At 36.0% G+C, this 19988-nt stretch overlaps 1 protein-coding gene across 1 annotated transcript; it reads left to right on the forward strand.

Annotated features, from left to right (window-relative positions):
• Positions 1-15088: 15088 nt before the first annotated feature.
• Positions 15089-19297, forward strand: LOC148008337 (GDSL esterase/lipase 7-like). Its single transcript, XM_087674305.1, has 6 exons — positions 15089-15206; positions 15352-15995; positions 16930-17057; positions 17397-17642; positions 17840-18092; positions 18870-19297. Exons 2-6 carry the CDS (start codon positions 15566-15568, stop codon positions 19124-19126), a joined length of 1314 nt encoding a protein of 437 aa, XP_087530431.1. The 5' UTR covers positions 15089-15206; positions 15352-15565; the 3' UTR covers positions 19127-19297.
• Positions 19298-19988: the final 691 nt, after the last annotated feature.

A 19988-nucleotide genomic window follows, 5' to 3' on the forward strand; every position in this document is an offset into this window, starting at 1 on the left:
CAAGTTTCTTTACTTAAAGCTTTCTCCATGTTGGATTTTCTACCCTCCTTTAGCATGCTCTTCTCCTTCAAGCTCCATAGGTACTCTATTGAACCAATATTTGTTGATTGTAGCCAAAATCCCCAATGTAAAGAGGGTCAATGCTGTCCATATATGTCTAGGTTGAAGATTTCTCTTATCACAGATCCTTCAGAAATAGATTGATCAGAGGGTTTGCTAACTTGACATTCTTGTTCCACTCTTTTATGAAGGTGAACTTGTTCACAATTTACATGCCTTTTATGGCAAGCGGTTTGCCCCAGGAGGTAGGTGAATGGTGATACTCTTAGTGAGGAGTCCAAAAGTTTTATATTCAAGATCATGGGGATTGTGACAAGTAGGGATTTCCTATGAAGCAAGAAGTCTTAATGATAGGTCGTGCAGGTTTATTGATACATAGAGGAAGACATTTGGTGAGTAGAGACGCTCTGTATGCTGCACTATTATGCCTTCCACTATGTAAAGAAGGTTAATCAACCATCACAACTTCATTAATGTCTGATTCTCTAGATCTCTCTGTTGCATCCGATAGTGAAATCTTTGTGCATGCTATTGGAAAAGGTTAATCGACCAGCATAACTTCATCAACGTCTGAATCTCTTGCATGTGTTGTACTGTTTTCTCAAAACCGAATGTTCATCTATTGAAGCTAATGGGGATGATCCAACTTCAAAATGATCCTTTGCTACATTTGTGTGCTTGTTGATAACAATGTGGATCATTCTAATGCGTATCATTCGCCATGGTTGATGCTGCAGAAGGTTAGAAATCTTGTTGATGCTGCAAGCGGAAACCAGAAACGCTTATTGAAAGCTTGTTGAAACCAAAAATTCCTATCGAAAGCTTGTTGATGCTCCAAGCGAAAACCAGAAACGCCTATCGTGTCGTCGAATTCCCTCTCTATTGTCTCATAGATCAAAAGCTCATAGACTTTGTCTACACCGTCTATTCATCCCCAATCTCTTCTTCCCTCATCAATTCGTTAATCAATCCATTGTGCAAGATGTAGATCTTCGTGAAGACCCTCACCAACAAGACCCTCACTCATAGCACTAGCTTGCATCCAAGCTTATTAAAGTCTGTGTTCTTATTTGTAATACAGATAGATCATTTGCCATGCTTGGGCTTAAGGATTGCAAGCTTTCCTTCCCCTTGATAGAAAAGGACACACACACACACACACACGTTAGATATGCTCAATGCCTCACCCTCATAAGGTGTCACCAATGATCCATGGTGCTCAAAGTTGTAAGGCCCCATTATGAGGAGAAGCCATATGTGAGCCCAGATATTGGTTGAGTATTGACTTGTATGTCATATGAGATCAGATGGCAAAATTTAATAATTGGGTTAGAGAGAGAGAGAGAGAGAGAGAGAGGACGGCCAAGACTACCTTCTACCTATCCTTAATCAACACGTGAGGCTGCTTCCTTGTGAGGAGAAACTCCCTTGTCTCATTGTTCTTTGAAAAGGCTTTTGTGTTGAAATTGTCCTGGTCACAATTGAGAAGCTAGAGTTAGCAAATAGCAGCATGAATAGGAATGAGAACAAGTAACATAGGACTTGCTTTGGTGGATTACTTCTCACAAGAAGAAAGGTGCTTGAATGCAGACTTGTTGCTAGTACACCCTCTAAATCATTCCAATCTTGATGGTAGGGTTGTCACAGTTGAAACTAAACCACCATAAATGGTGCTTGTTGGCAAGCTTAGTTGATAAAGAAGATTGCTATGGAATGCCTTTGCAGGGTAGAAGCCATAGAATCAAGGTAGGAGTAGGGTTTATCCAAGGAATCCATGAAAGAAAGCTTGAAGAAAGAGAAGAAATCCTGTCTTTCAATCAAGGGTTACATTTGGTTGAAATTTTCTATCAATACTTATCATATGAATATTGGCATGTTGCCATTCAAAGCAGTTTGCCATGTTTATGGCAATAATTCAAGGATATAAATCTTTAAACTTTGACCCCTTCCATTTAGAGGTTGCACATGTAGAAATTCTAAATAAATAATTAATGGTTGTAGTTTTTAATGAGAGATGGGCTCACTCTCATGCAAATGGTAGTCATTTTTGGAGCTATAGTTTGAAGACATGTACTTGGGAAGTGCACCTAAGACAATGCAAATGTGCCACACGCCATTAATAGAAGGATATTTATTTGATAGATTTTTGAGAAATTTACAATATCACATCTACAAATCCATTTATAAAAGGGGACTTTTGACACATAATTGAGAAATTTACATTAAAAATAATGTTCATATCCACTATCTTGCTTTGTCACATTACTCTTCGTCCTCAAAGTAATTCACCCTACAATCAAACTTTAAGATTTGGCCATAAATTTGGGTGTTCCTAAATGGAATGTATAACATACATGAAAAATTTGTTGCGAACTAATCTTATTAAACTTGAGGTAGGTGTACCATGCGAACCTCATTAACTATATTTAATAATAAGTTTGGAAAACTTTACTTGGTTTACACTTCTTTACCTTTCTTTTTATTATGAGTATTATAAGATTGAGTTAGGCTATAGTGATCTTTAGCTTGCTTGGTATTTGGGATTGGATTATTAAATACATAAGCCTTTGCATTGACAATGCTCTCGTTAAGATATTGTTTCATTCACATGCTTGTATAATGCATTATTAGAATTCAACATTAAATCTTCTTCAACATTTTAAAAAGAAAATTTTATTAAAAGAAAAATTTATTAAAAGGATACTACTTTTTGAGTATTAGAGTGTTGATTATTAACAAATGAGGGCTTCTTATCAAAATGTCTTAGATGAAAGGTACAACGGGATTGCATTGCTATGTTTTCTCAATGTAAAACTTAATTGCATTTGAAAGTTAAAAAGAGGTCCATGTAATATGAATAAGAAAATGGTATTCGAACACAATGATAATTGTCTAATCATTTCATGTCATGGTTTTCCTTTTCACATTCTCTTTGAAAGCCTCCATCAATTCCAATTTTTTTTTTGAATATTTATGTTCTAGTCACAAAACATGGTATCTTGATATCTCATTTGTGCGTTTTGACATTGCTTTCAAAATAATGTGCATTTTCATAAGATAGTTTGATTGCATAACCATGTGGTTTTTGTATATGCTTTATCTTTGATATGACCTTAGATAATCACTTATTTTAACATAAATCATATATTGTAGATGAATAGAGGACATATTTTTAATTATTGTGACGTAGAGGTTAACAGAAGATCCCTTTATATGAATTCTTCTACAAAGGGGTTAGTTGAATTCTAAGAGATAGAAGTGTAAATATAGAGAGTAAATTTTATATATCACGGGTTCTATAAATTACCTTAAAAATGTACACATGGGCTTTTGGTTACAAGTTTGAGTGCACGTGATATAGCAACTTTTCAAAATCATGACAACCCAAAGTGAATGGAATTGTAAGCATTTCTTTGCAAATGTTTAATATGTAGTGTGAAAATGGAGTTTATGATGAATATCCCAACAATCCAATCAAATGTAGATGTTGAAAAAAGATATTCACGGCTGTTGAGTTTAGAAAAAGTAGTAGCTACCTCTCAATCTATGCATAATATTTAAATAGAGCACACATCATATTCAAATGTTGGGTGTCTTGCCCCTAAAGAAAGGTACATCCAAAAGGCATTGAATACCATGGGCGCACACTTTAGTGTATTTCTACACATACTTGACAATTACCAAAGGTTTTAGTATTGACCTAGAGATGGTAATCTCTTTATAATTAAGTATTCTTTCTTTTTAAAAGACTTTCAATGACTTGTTAGTTGTTCTCATTTCAAGCACTCTACTCATACACATGAAAGTAAGCACACACATACTCAAATTAGTCAAGTATACCAAGCTAATACAAGGTGTTCAGGTTGTGAAAAAAGCATCAATGTGCCTCAAATTGATGACTTCTAGGTCAATCTATGTGATAAATTTGGACATCCACACACTTAGACACATTCAACTAAAACATGAATTTATTTTTACTTGTTCCTCTTTTGGAGGGAGAGACGTGAAGGAACCCTATCTTGTTATATGGTAGATGTGAAGGATACATATAAAATGTATGCTATATATAGGAAATAGGTAATTTGAAAGGAAAATCTAAAAGATCATTAATATGTTCAAGCTAACACATTAATATACAAAGACCATATGAAAGGGTATACCTAGAAGGCATATGATATATTGACGTTGGCAAGTTAATATACATTACTAGTGAATTGACACAATACTTGTAGGCTTTAGAAATGAAAATTTAGCATAAAATCCAAAGATCAAAGAGGACCAATGAGTTGAGAGGATCATTCGAATACATTTCAAAAGCATCAACTTTCAAGATCAAATGGTGACTTGTGGAAAGTTCAAATAGCGGGATAAGCCTATGGAATTTGAAAGTGAGAAGAAGATGAAGGAATTTGCAAGTGAATAAGAACTAGAGTTTAGTTAGTATTGAAAGGGGAATGATATTATATACCTACTCATAGTAGCTTGTACACCTTAGGTTCGATTTTTATAAAAGAGAGTTACTAGCTCACTATTAGAATGTGTGGTGCATGCTAAAGGGGAATGGTAAAACCACACTCTTTCTGGAATACAACAATCAAGATGGATACATTTTTCCTTTGCCATAGCTATGCAAAGGTGCTTAATGCCAAAACCTCTTGAATTTCTCTATTAACAATAAGGACAAGAAGCCCTCTATCATACGTTTGAAAACTCAAAATATGAATATTTCTTGCATGTTCTACACAAGAAAATCCCAAGCATGAAACTTAGAGAAAGAAGAGGACCATGAAATCAACCTTCGATACCCAAAGTAGATATATCCTACATGTGTAAACAACATTTACAGGAAAACAAAAACATTAAGGGATCCAAGTACTCTTAGTAGATGCTTCTACTTAGCACTAGCATGATGTATCAACCCAAACTTTGGTGCCCTTTAATTCATGTTTCTTTAGATTACACTAGGATTCTAAAATTAGGGGTAATATTTATTGAAATTTCAATTGTTTATTGCGACAATACTATTTTATCAATGTCTTTGACCTTAGTATTACCATAATTGAACTTGACAAGATAACTTCAGATCCACCTAGGTCTAGTGTAGCCTTCAACCTATTAAACACTAAAATTGACAGCATCGATTTGTTTCCAATTTCATAGAGGGGTAGACTCATTGGTATCTACATATATCCAACTGTATTCCCTTACTCGTGGGTCTTTGCATGCGTAGATGATTAAAAATATCTACATTAAAGTGGTGTGTTTTAAATCACTTTCTTCCAAGATGATCCCCAAGGTGTTTATATATATGAGGTCATGCAACTATCTTTGGAGATCTAGTAAGAATAAGTGTTGGTATCTTGAAGACAAACATGCAAAATTTATTTCAAGGGAACTTCTTTTTAGTCCACCTAGCCTTGCTAGGATCCTTAGGGCATCCATAAAAATTTGTGTCATTCATGGTTTTTAGCTGTGGTTATTAGAGTTAAGTTTTTAAATTTAGTATCCAAAGAAAGTCCTTTTAATTTGCTTATTATTCCATAATTAAGTAGTAGGTTTTCAAGTGTTTTTTCCTCATTATACCAAGATAAACGAGCAAATCATAAGGGCACCTAGCACATGCATTAATCTATCATATTTTTCAGGCCTAAAGGCTTCATGGAAACTAGCAAGAAGGCAACATCTTAGAGGTAGTTGGTGTGGGAGCGTCGAGGTGAAGGCAACATCTTGGAGGTAGACTAGAGGGTTGATGCTTACCTAATAAAGAAGATCCTAGAGGAATCTCCAACATTGAAGAGGTATGTACTATGAGGTAGGTCATGGAGGACAACGAAGAGGAAGTGATAGCTGAACCCACACCTAAGAATGATATGACTAGGAGATAAACTAATACAACTCATTCAGCAATATGTGATTAAATAATTGCGTGCTAGTACCGAGAGAGGCAGCTTTATTGGAACGTGTTTCATGAGAGGTTGGGAACGTGCAAGGGAAAGGAGAAGCCTTGAGTCTTTGCTAATTGGCTAGGATTAAGATAAGCTGCGTGGATTAAGGGTGAGGGCTAACACGTAACGCGAATGTGGGCGATGGAGCCGCTTATTGATAAATAATAAACAGCACGACTCTCGTGATTTGTCGTCGTGATTGTTGTGAGTTTCAATGGCGGGATTTTAATATTTTTGTACATGTTCTTTGCCAGGATCATCAGAGACGTGCCATGCAGGGAATTCGATCCCGTGTGTGTGTGTCTCTCTCTCTCTCTCTCTCTCTCTCTCTCTGTGTCCGCTGTCGGAATAGGTTATTTTCTTTCGAGAGAGTCAGAGACGGGTCATGCACGGAACTAGATCCGGCTCTCTCTCTCTCTCTCTCTCTCTCTCTCTCTCTCTCATTATAATGGATGCCCCAGACGACAGACGGATCTTTCCGTCGACACTGCAGCGACACAAGTGCCGCTACGACGACGACGACGACAGTGCGAGTGTCATCACCGTCATTATCCATGCCGCATCGACCCACGAGCGGCTCCGATATATGCTGCAACCTTGTCTCTGCTGCCCAAGGACACGGCTGAGGGAAGGTCCGAGGGTTTTTGAAAGAATTACATGTGGTTATTTATGTCGCCAGTTACGTTAACATCAGTTGCATAACGTGTCGGTAAGGTATTCCATGGACTGCGATCCAACTTGGCTATCGCAATGACAATGACTCGCTCGTCTGCGAGTCGTCTCAAAACGAACAATGCGTCTTAGGCCAGCACACAATATTATTTGAATTGAATAATTTAAATTATTTGCACCCAAAAGCGGAATCGTGAGGGTTTGAATGTATACGATGCGGGCTCTCTTCCTCTCCTCTCCACTCACTCTCACAACTAAAAAACATACACACACACCCCCCCCCCCCCCCCCCCCCCCCCCCCCACCCATGTTTCGGAAAAGATGGGTTCGCTTCAACCTAGAACTTATTGACCTTGACAAAAATCCTTCTCAATTCTTTGGAAGAAGGAAATAAATCCTCTTGAAATTTCTCAAAATATAGTTATATTTGTTAAATATATGTATAAGATACTGTCTCAATGGGGGATACTTCCTTCTCAAATGATAATGAAAAGGATTTACTTCCTCTTCCTCAAAAATTATTTCCTGAACCCTGCCACCACCCCCACCCACCTAGCCACTCACGAGTTCACCACGGTTCAAGTCTTTCTATGGAATGTGCATAAATTATATTATAGAAGAGAATACCATCAAATCCATGTGAAAAAGGGGGATGAGAACAAGATTGTATTTAGAACTAAAAGAAGATTGTATCAATTCTTGGTTATGCCTTTTGGATTGTCAAATGCTGCAGCCACTTTTCAAGAACTTATGAATAAGACTTTACAGCCATTCTTATTCAAAACATTCCTTGTTTACTTTGATGATATTCTCATCTATAGCAAATCGAAGGAAGAGCATTGAAGGCTTGTACAAGAGGTTTTTGACACATTAAGAAAGCATAAACCCTTTTGCAAAGAAATCAAAGTGTTCTTTTATGGAGGACGAGATAAAATATTTGGGCCATATAGTTGGTGAGAGTGGGATTAGAGTGGACCTAGAGAAGATGCACTGTGTTAAGAATTGGCCTACCCTTACTAATTTCACATTCTTCAGAGGTTTCCTTGGATTATATTTTCTTAATCTGTGCTTTATTAAAAATTATGTGCAATATGTTGCAGCTCCATTGATTGATTGGCTAAAAAAGGAGGCTTTTTTTGGGATTCCATAATGGACCAAAGATTCAATGAGCTGAAATCACTCCTAATTTTATTACTAATTTTTGTATTTCTAGATTTTTCTAAGGAATTTACTATATGTGCAGATACTAGGAGAAGAGGTATCTAGATTGTATTATATCAAGATTATGGATTTTTTGTCTATGTGAGCAAAAAATTGGATGATAAGGAACATCAACTCCACGTCTATGAGCAAGAAATACTCACCATTCTTCATGCAATCAAAAAGTGGCATCACTATATCTATGGTAGCCATATCAAGGTCAATAGCAATCATCGTGTGCTGAAATATTTCTTTTTGTAGCCTACTTTATCTCCTAAGCAATGAAGGTGGTGTCTATCTTCAAGGCTATTATTTTTCCATCTCTTACATGGTAGATAAAGATAATGTTAAGACAGATGCTTTTTAAAAAGTGTGGGCATGTTCACTTTCTTTGATCTCTACCATCTATATAAAGGTTGAATCCATGATATACAAGAAGTGTATTTGCAAGATAAAAATGCACCCACTGTGATGAGAGCATTTTAGCAAGGAAGGGATGAAGAGTATCCTAATTTTTCATGGCATTATTGTACAAAGGACATGTTTATTCAACACCTCAAACATCCTTCAAGTGTCACATCTTACAAGAAAAACATTTCTCACCTTTAGTGGTCAACATCGGCTATCCAAAACATTTAACACTATCCATAGAAGCTTGAATTGAAGGGGCATTTTGTGATCGAGATATTAAGGATTAATATGTCATGCACAATGTTTGCCATGTCAATAAAATAAAGACTCCGTGCTTCTACCCAGTGGATTACTTCATCCATTACCTATTCATCGAGGAAAGTGGACTAATATAAATATGGATTTTATCATGGAATTGCCTACAACAAAGCATGGATAGAATAGCATTTATGCGATTGTTGACTTGTTGATAAAATTAGCACATTTCATCCTAACTAAGGTCCATTTTTATGCCAAACAAGTGATCAATTTATGGAGAGTATATTATTCAAGCCTCATGGATACAATTAAGGATAGTATTTGACTATAATACTAAATTTATGGGCAATTTTGGTAGACTCTATTCTCTTCTATGAGAACCAAGTTGACTCGTAGCATGGCCTATCACCCCCCAAAAAATGGGCAAAAGCAGTATTTTTGCCAAATGATACTCAAGTTTCTTGGGATCAAGGGTTACATTTGGTTGAAATTTTATATCAATACTTATCATATGAATATTGGCATGTTGCCATTCAAAGAGTCTGCCATGTTTATGGCAATAATTCTAGGATATAAATATTTAAACTTTGACCCCTTCCATTTAGAGGTTGCACATGTAGAAATTCTAAATAAATAATTCATGGTTGTAGTTTTTAATGAGAGATGGGCTCACTCTCATACAAATGGTAATCATTTTTGGAGCTATAGTTTGAAGACATGTACTTGGGAAGTGCACCTAAGACAATGCAAATGTGCCACACACCATTAATAGAAGGATATTTATTTGATAGATTTTTGAGAAATTTACAAGATCACATCTATAAATCCATTTACAAAAGGGGACTTTTGACACATAATTGAGATTACATAAAAAATAATGTTCCTATCTACTATCTTGCTTTGTCACATTACTCTTCATCCTCAAAGTAGTTCACCCTACAATCAAACTTTAAGATTTAGCCATAAATTTGGGTGTTTCTAAATGGAATGTACAACATACATGAATTTTTTTTGTTGTGAACCAATCTTATTGAACTTGAGGTAGGTGTACCATGATTGCGAACCTCATTAACTATATTTAATAATAAGTTTGGAAAACTTTACTTGGTTTACACTTCTTTACCTTTCTTTTTGTTATGAGTATTATAACATTGAGTTAGGCTATAGTGATCTTTAGCTTGCTTGGTATTTGGGATTGGATTATTAAATATAGAAGGCTTTGCATTGACAATGCTCTCGTTAAGATATTGCTTCATTCATATGCTTGTATAATGCATTATTAGAATTCCACATTAAATCTTCTTCAAAGTTTTAAAACACGAGTCTCAAAAGAAAATTTTATTAAAAGGCTACTACTTTTTGAGTATTAGAGTGCTGACTATTAACAAATGAGGGCTTCTTATCAAAATGTCTCTAGATGAAAGGTACAACTAGATTGCATTGCTATCTTTTCTCAATGTAAAACTTAATTGCATTTGAAAGTTAAAAAGAGCTACATGTAATATGAATAAGAGAATGGTATTCTAACGAAATGATAATTGTCTAATCATTTCATGTCACGGTTTTCCTTTTCACATTCTCTTTGAAAGCCTCCATCAACTCCAATTTTTTTTTTGAATATTTATGTTCTAGTCACAAAACATGGTGTTTTGATATCTCACTTGTGCGTATTGACATTGCTTTCAAAATGATGTGCATTTTCATAAGATAGTTTGATTGCATAACCATGTGGTTTTTGTATATGCTTTGTCTTTGATATGACTTTAGACAATCACTTATTTTAACATAAATCATATATTGTAATGAATAGAGGACATATTTTTAATTATTGTGACATAGAGGTTGATAGAAGATCCCTTTATATGAATTCTTCTACAAAGGGTTTAGTTGAATTCTAAGAGATAGAAGTGTAAATATAGAGAGTAAATTTTATATGTCGCGGGTTTTATAAATTACCTTAAAAATGTACGCATGGGGGTTTGGTTACAAGTTTGAGTGCACATGATATAGTAACTTTTTAAAATTGTGACAACCCAAAGGAAATGGAATTGTAAGTATTTCTTTGCAAATGTTTAATATGTAGTGTGAAAATGGAGTTTATGATGAATATCCCAACAATCTAATCAAATGTAGATGTTGAACAAAGATATTCATGGTTGTTGAGTTTAGAAAAAGTAGTAGCCACCTCACAATCTATGCATAATATTTAAATAGAGCACACATCATATTCAAATATTGGGTGTCTTGCCCGTAAAGAAAGGTACACCCAAAAGGCATTGAATACCATGGGCGCACACTTTAGTGTATTTCTACATATACCTAGCAATTACCAAAGGTTTTACTATTGACCTAGAGATGGTAATCTCTTTATAATTAAGTATTCTTTCTTTTTAAAAGACTTTCAATGACTTGTTAGTTGTTCTCATTTCAAGCACTCTACTCATACACATGAAAATATGCACACACATACTCAAATTAGTCAAGTATACCAAGCTAATACAAGGTGTTTGGTAATGACAAAAGCATCAATGTGCCTCAAATTGATGACTTCTAGGTCAATCTATGTGATAAATTTGGACATCCACACACTTAGACACATTCAACTAAAATATGAATTTATTTTCACTTGTTCCTCTTTTGGAGGGAGAGATGTGAAGCAACCCTATCTTGTTATATAGTAGATGTGAAGGATACATATAAAAGGCTATATATAGGAAATAGGTAATTTGAAAGGAAAATCTAAAAGATCATTTATATGCTCAAGCTAACACGTTAATATACAACGACCATATGAAAGGTTATACCTAGAAGGCATATGATATATTGAAGTTGGCAAGTTAATATACATTACTGGTGACTTGACACAATACTTGTAGGCTTTACAAATGAAAATGTAGCTCTTCAATAAGAATTAAGTTTCAAGAGAGGAGGAGAACTTGCAAATAAACTCCAAAGATCAAAGAGGACCAATGAGTTGAGAGGATCATTTGAATACATTTCAAAAGCATCAACTTTCAAGATCAAATGGTGACTTGTGGAAAGTTCACATAGTGGGTTAAGCCTATGGAATTTGAAAGTGAGAAGAAGATGAAGGAATTTGCAAGTGAATAAGAACTAGAGTTTAGTTAGTATTGAAAGGGGAATGATATTATATATGTACTCATAGTAGCTTGTACACCTTATGTTTCACTTTTATAAAAGAGAGTTGCTAGCTCACTATTAGAATGTGTGGTGCATGCTAAAGGGGAATGGTAACCACACTCTTTTTGGAATATAAAAATAATGATGGCTACATTTTTCCTTTGCCATAGCTATGCAAAGGTGCTAAATGCCAAAACCTCTTGAATTTCTCTATTAATAATAAGGACAAGAAGCCCTCTATCATACATTTGAAAACTCAAAATATGAATATTTCTTGCATGTTCTACACAAGAAAATGCCAAGCATGAAACTTAGAGAAAGAAGAGGACCATGAAATCAACCTTCGATACCCAAAGTAGATATATCCTACATGTGTAAACAACATTTACAGGAAAACAATAACATTAAGGGATCTAAGTACTCTTAGTAGATGCTTCTACTTAACACTAACATGATGTATCAACCCAAGATTTGGTGCCCTTTGATTCATGTTTCCTTAGATTACACTGGGATTCTAAAATTGGGGGTACAATTTATTGAAATTTCAATTATTTCTTGTGAAAATGCTATTTTATGAATGTCTTTGACCTTAGTATTACCATAACTAAACTCAAGATAACTTTGGATCCACCTAGGTCGAGTGTAGCCTTCAACCTATTAAACAGTAAAAGTGATAGCATCGATTTGTTTCCAATTTTATAGAATGGTAGACTCATTGGTATCTACATATATCCAACTCTACTCCATTGAAGAACTGCCTCCCTGTTTATATTACAAACAAGGTGGCTTGTATTGTTTCCTCGAGAAAATTTGGCTAAAGTTGGGGCCTTTCTTGGGCTCCCAAAATCAAAATGATAATCTAAGATTTGAAATTTTGGATTTTGATAGCCTAAGACTAGTACTTTATGTAAAAAAAACGATCTTAATGGCCCAAAATTAATATTACCTCTTAAATTGAGGACTTTGTAACTAATCCATGATAAATTTTTCAAAGGAGGTGCTTGAAAAAGTAAAAACACTGACTATTTCTCATGATAAAATTGCCCCAAAATCACTTTCTTTGTGATAGAAGTCTAAAGAAGGGGCCGATTGAAAAAATGAGCATAGTGAGGCCTATCCATCTTACATTGAACCTCTTGTATACTTCTCAAGAAATGCCCTCTAAGTTTTGAAAGTTCAACAAATTTCTAGTTGATATACTCAAGTCATGTTGGATATTCAAATCTTAACTTGAAAACTTACGTTTCTAAAAAATTTTGAGTTACTTTCTCAACATCTCTCACTCCTCATATCCACAACTTATCATATTATACACCAATTTAAATATATGATAAGCAAACCGTCATGTCTAAGGTTGGATTAGTTTGGAGTTGATTTGTGTAAATTTTACGATGGGCCCAGTTTTCATAACAAAAGATGACACGGCACATCTTAGAGAACCTAAGATTTAAATTTAATAAGCCTAATGCCAATGCTAAGAGTTAATCAAGATCCAATCCTTAAGATTGAGATAGGTTAGCTTAGAAAAGAAGGATAATATAAATAGCAATAGAAGATGCTAGAATTGAAGCTCTAGACTACCAAGAAAATTTCCCATGCAAAGTGACTAATCTAGCAAGTGCCTTGCCTTACGAACAATTTGTACCTTCAATTTCTATGGTTGGAGCTCTCCAAAATATTGATATAATTGAGAATTAGCCAAATGTAGCATGGCCTTTCACACACACACACACACACACACACACACACACACACACACACACACACACACACACACACACACACACACACATGTTAGATATGCTCAATGCCCCACCCTCATAAGGTGCCACCAATGATCCATGGTGCTCAAAGTTGTAAGGCCCCCATTATGAGGAGAAGCTATATGTGGGCCCGGATATTGGTGTGTAATTTTTACAACACACACACACACACACACACACACACACACACACACACACACGTATAGATAACTTCAAATGGTAATACATGCCTTCTTAGATTCATCACTTCCTTGAAAATCCCATGAGTGCTCTTAACAACACTAGACTACCCTTTAAATGACCAAAAAGTTTCACTCAGTTGATCTTATAAACTTGTTGTTTCATGCTTTTGAGCCAAGTTTTTGTTCTTGCCCTTGTGGATGGATGTAAGTTGAAGGAGAATAACCATATGAAGTGAAGGAGGAAAGTGTATGATACACACTATTTGAGGTTTATCAAAGATGCAATTCACATCATGCTCACTAGCTGTTAGGAATTATGAAGGAGGAGCTCTTACATGCTATTCTAGTTCCTCAACGCAACGATCTACTTTGTCACTACAAAGGAGAGACTTACAAATGGGAAATGACATAGCTTTGTGATAATAATCAACCTCCAACCAAGGAGGAGACACATGCATATGCTAGGTTAAAAGGTCAAATGTGGTAGAGACTTTACTTATGGGCAAGGATAGCTAGGAAAGGTTGCTCTTTGATGATGGCCAAACTTCAATCTGGAAGGAGGCACCCATAAGTGAACTTTAAACGCCAAAGAGGATCATATAAATGGAGAAGATCATTTGAACATTGTGCCAATATGGCTTGATAAACAAGCCTTGGAGAAACTTATAGACAACCCAAACATCTAGCAAGGTATGGCACAACTAAAGTGTGATAGCATCATATTACTATTTCATGTTCAACTCATGGGTCTTTGCATGCGTAGATGATAAAAAATATCTACATTAAAGTGGAGTGTTTTAAATCACTTTCTTCCAAGATGATCCCCAAGGTGTTTATATATATGAGGTCATGCAACTATCTTTGGAGATCTAGTAAGAATAAGTGTTGGAATCTTGAAGACAAACATGCAAACTTTATTTCAAGGGAACTTCTTTTTAGTCCACCTAGCCTTGCTAGGATCCTTAGGGCATCCATAAAAATTTGTGTCATTCATGGTTTTTAGTTGTGGTTATTAGAGTTACGTTTTTAAATTTAGTATCCAAAGACCTTTTTTGCTTAACATACCATAATAAAGTAGTAGAACTTCTAGTGTTTTTTTCTCATTATACCAAGATAGCACATGCATCAATCTATCATATTTTTCGCGCAGTAAAATTTGAAACAAAAGGCCTAAAGGCTTCATGGAAACTAGCAAGAAGGCAACATCTTAGAGCTAGCTGGTGTGGGAGCCTCGAGGTGAAGGCAACATCTTGGAGGTAGACTAGAGGGTTGATGCTCACCTAATAAAGATCCTAGAGGAATCTCCAACATTGACGATGTATGTACTACGAGGTAGGCCATGGAGGACAACGAAGAGGAAGTGAAAGTTCAACCCACACCTAAGAATGATATGACTAGGAGATAAATTAATACAACTCATTCAGCAATATGTGATTAAATAATTGGGTGCTAGTACCGAGAGAGGCAGCTTTATTGGAACGTGTTTCATGAGAGGTTGGGAACGTGCAAGGGAAAGGAGAAGCCTTGACTCTTTGCTAATTGGCTAGGATTAAGATAAGCTGCGTGGATTAAGGGTGAGGGCTAACAAGTAACGCGAATGTGGGCGATGGAGCCGCTTATTGATAAATAATAAACAGCACGACTCTCGTGATTTGTCGTCGTTATTGTTGTGAGTTTCAATGGCGGGATTTTAATATTTTTGTACATGTTCTTTGCCAGGATCATCAGAGACGTGCCATGCAGGGAATTCGATCCCGTGTGTGTGTGTGTGTCCCTCTCTCTCTCTCTCTCTCTCTCTCTCTCTCTCTGTGTCCGCTGTCGGAATAGGTTATTTTCTTTCGAGAGAGTCAGAGACGGGTCATGCACGGAACTAGATCCGGCTCTCTCTCTCTCTCTCTCTCTCTCTCTCTCTCTCTCTCTCTCATTATAATGGATGCCCCAGACGACAGACGGATCTTTCCGTCGACACTGCAGCGACACAAGTACCGCTACGACGACGACGACGACAGTGCGAGTTTCATCACCGTCATTATCCATGCCGCATCGACCCACGAGCGGCTCCGGCCGCCTGTGCGTCCTCTCGCGATCTGTCGTCCTCATGATTATCGCCATCATCATTGTGATCAGTACTGTCGTGACGTCGGTCGACGTGCAGGCGAACGTGGGCGTCACACAACAGTCGAGTACGACGGCCTCCCTCGTCCCGGCCATGTTCGTGTTCGGCGACTCTATCGTCGACCCGGGGAACAACAACCACTTCATCACCCTCGCCAAGGTCGATTACTTCCCTTACGGCATCGACTTCCCTGGCTCCGTCCCCTCTGGCCGCTTCAGCAATGGCTACAACCCCGCCGATCTCATCGGTACTCGACATCGTATCGCTAATTACACCTTCCTTCTCATCAGTATAACCATCATCATCAGCGTCATAATCATGAGCCTGTGTAACGTCTCATCATAACCATCATTATAACCCCTAGAAGTTTTAGGAAGTCGTAACTATCGTCATCATGAGCATCATTCTCGAATCTCATCGTACGCCTAGAAGTTTTAGTCTCTTAATTCCTTTGTAGAGAACTCTATGTCATATGAATAAGCTCAGCTGCTCAAGGCTCCAAGCCAACCATCATCCTCACGAGTCACCCTCACCCCTAGCCATCTCCCTTTTCTATCGAGAAAAATCTAGGTAATGGGATAACTCCTCCAAGCCAACCACCCCAATACACGTAGCTTGTTGGAGTGAGGGATGCCTGCCGATCACAAGCACCGCGGTAGCTCCCCATGATTTTGTTGGAGTTGTCTAATTTCAAGAAATTGAGTAGAACTTATAACAAATTGAAAAACGTCTAAATTTTTTTCTATATTCCCCTTCATCCATCTCTCTTCATTATCCCCATCCCTCTATTGTCTTATAGCTCTAGCTTACAATATTTTATAGTAGGACCCTTTCTGGAGGCAATAATCATATATTAAGAAGATCACATAATCATTCCTCCCCCCCATCCCTCACAAAAAAAAAAGACATGATGCTATGATTACTTAGCATGACCACAGATCCTATTATACTCGTTTTCCCCATCACTAGATACACTTAGTCTCCTTTTGTTTAAGTACCTCTATAATACATTAAACTCATAGGTTTTAGATCTAAATATTTTACATTCTTTTGTAGTCAAGAGGCTTTCACTCATCTCATTGTGGATGACTTATTGAAATTTTAAGGCCATGGTTGCTCTTTTCTCTTACATGGACCTTGTAATGATTCCCCTATGATTCATTTATGCCTCCAATTTGCAGGATTTAAATTGGGTTTGCCTCTCATCCCAGCTTATCACAACCCAGCAACAAAAGGCAAAAGGCTTTTAGGAGGTGTCAACTTTGCATCTGGAGGCTCTGGAATCCACTCTTACACTGGGAAGCTTTATGTATGATACAACTATTATTTTGTAAAATAGTAAATTTAGATGTTATTGTCAAATAAGCAATCATTCAAAGAATCATGTGATCTCTAATATAATAAATGAATATATTATATTGTATGAAAAGATTTTTTCAAATTCATTTTAGTGGTGACATGCAATCAATACTTGTCTCCTTTCAATATTCTCATAGGACATCGATAAGCACCAAAAACCATTGAGAAGTACTACAGTTTGCTAATTGCTAACTGTGTGAGATTTTAACAAGAGTTCTACATATTTCCATGGAATATAAGCTTCAACATATTACACATAGTTTGTGATGAAGCTTCTATTTGATATTAGGGTGATGTTGTGTCAATGGATGCTCAAGTAAAGAATTATGAGGAGGTCAAAGAAAAGATTATTGAGATGATTGGAGAAATTGCAACCAATGAGCTTCTAGCAAGTGCAGCACATTTAGTGGTGACAGGATCCAATGATTGGCTTTTATCATACTATAGCCCAGTCCTTGAGTCGCCCCTTCAAGTTGTCTTCTCAACTGAGCAATTTCGTGATGGACTCATTGAGAAGTTAGTATCACAGTTGGAGGTATCTATGCTCTTGCTCATGAATAGATTCACCTAATTCCAATGTTGTTTGGTGTGCTCATGATTTTCATAATAACATAATGAATATTAAATTATATAGGATGTCCATTTGACTTTATGCTAAAATTTTGGCTCAAAACTATGTCCTTTATTCGACTTTTGATATACCTAATATGTAGTTTGACTATGTGCGACTAGGGAATCTACAAAGTAGGAGCAAGGAAGATTGTGGTGGCAGGAGTTCCACCACTAGGTTGTTGTCCATCTCAACTATTGGAGCACAACTCCAATGGATCATGTGTGGAATTTTTAAATGATGTTTGCAAGGATTTCAATGAGCATGTAATCCCCCAACTTATGGCTCTAAATCAAAAGCTCCTTGGCGCCCAAATCTTCTACATTGATGTTTACACACCTGTACTGATCGGGGCTCAAAACCCATCACAATATGGTAACCTAGCTTCCACAAGTTTCTTGTCAATTTTCTTTAAATCAAAGCAAAATTTAGGTTACTTACTAAGTTGATTTTTATTTTTCAAAACTAATCCAACCAATTGTCATTGTTGTGATAAGTAGATAACCAGTTTTAAAATAACTACTTTGCATGTACTTGTCATATCATTACACATTTAAAACTCCAACCCAAGGGTAGTATGGTTGAACACTAGACTCTAAATAATACAAAGCTAAATGTGGCTTCACCTCCTAAATTCATTCCAATTCTAGAATATTTATGCATAATTTGAATAGCCCTCATGTCCTCAAATACTTTACTTTAGCCAAAGCTAACAAGATAATTATTGAAACATGATAACATAATGGGTTTGAATAAATGTATTTGATGCATAGGTCTAATTATGATATTTAAGATGTTTGTTAACTTAAATTTATGGAAAAGATTATCTAAAGTCCAACCATAAAAGATGCTCAAAGTATTTGTTAATTTAATAGCCCTGTTTCCTTAGCCTAGTAAAAATAGTGAAAACTTTCTATTGGACCCCAATTGTAGGTGCACAAGTATAATTAGCAATATTTTGAGAAAATAGGGTAGTGATAACTCATTGAAATATTTTTCCACACTTATTTAATACATAAAATTTTAGTATGCTGATGTTACCAAATGATACATTTTATTTCTTTTTGAAAGAGTTAATGGGGATCTAGTTTCAACATTTCAAGAAAGGGTGTGTAGATCTATTACTTAATTTATACATTTTCTTGTCAACAGGTTTCAAGATAGGCAATCATGCATGTTGTGGAATAGGAAAATATGGAGGCTTTTTGACTTGCTTGCGAGGTTTGCATCCATGTGAAAATGTGGAAGATTATATGTATTGGGATGCATACCACCCAACACAAAACTTTTACCCTCACTTAATTGAGCTTGTTTGGAATAATGGACCTCCATATAGCTACCCTAGTGCCTTAATAAATTGTTTCAACAATATGGATACATCAAAAGAAGTTGTTCATATTGAACTTTGATATGTTGGGACTAGAAACTCCATTGGTAGTATATATAATCATGGGATTGTGACAAATGTGTTATTTTAGCTTCTACAATATTGTCATTGTAGCCATTGAACATTGTAAGCATAGATTTTAGAATGTGAAAGAATCACACTTATATGTATTCTAAAATTTAACCCTTCAAGAGAGAATTCTTGAAAAAATAATCTTTTGTGATGTAAAGATCTTCATGTCTCATATAAAACATATTTTGAGAGAGAGAGAGAGAGAGAGAGAGAGAGAGAGAGAGAGAGAGAGAGAGAGAGAGAGAGAGAGAGAGAGAGAGAGAGAGAGAGAGAGAGAGAGAGAGAGAGAGAGAGCAAACATATCGTTTGTCCTTTGTGAGTACTATTTTGTTATCTACTATTATCTTCCCCTCTAAATTCCTACTTGAATAAATCAACTTCTTTATTAAGCCAACAAAAGATTATAAATTTATATAGCACTAAAACATATAGGGCTTATACCATTATTTCTAGTGTCAATATTTTTAGTCCATTGATAAATTTCCCCCATCGTCACAATATACGGTGATGTTGAAAGCAATGGTTAGCAGTAAAATAGTGATAATTGCAATAAAATTTGTGACATTAATACTAAGGTTGTAAGCCAAAAAAAAAAAGGTGGCAAGGCTACTTATTCTACTACTCTTCTAGCCACATGGGCGAACAACGATATTCTGCCACATTGCATTTACAATCAAACATACCATTAAGTTTAAAAGACTATACATCATGACTCAATAGGCTATAAACATATAGCCAAAAACAAGTAATCCATTAATTCAACGTCTAGAAAAGTACAATGATAACATGACTAGCATATAAGTCTTGTAGTT

This window comes from Lygodium microphyllum, unplaced genomic scaffold, assembly GCF_053477565.2.
Source record: "Lygodium microphyllum isolate KBCC unplaced genomic scaffold, Lygodium_microphyllum_v1.1.10 scaffold_184, whole genome shotgun sequence".
Lineage (NCBI taxonomy): Eukaryota > Viridiplantae > Streptophyta > Polypodiopsida > Schizaeales > Lygodiaceae > Lygodium > Lygodium microphyllum.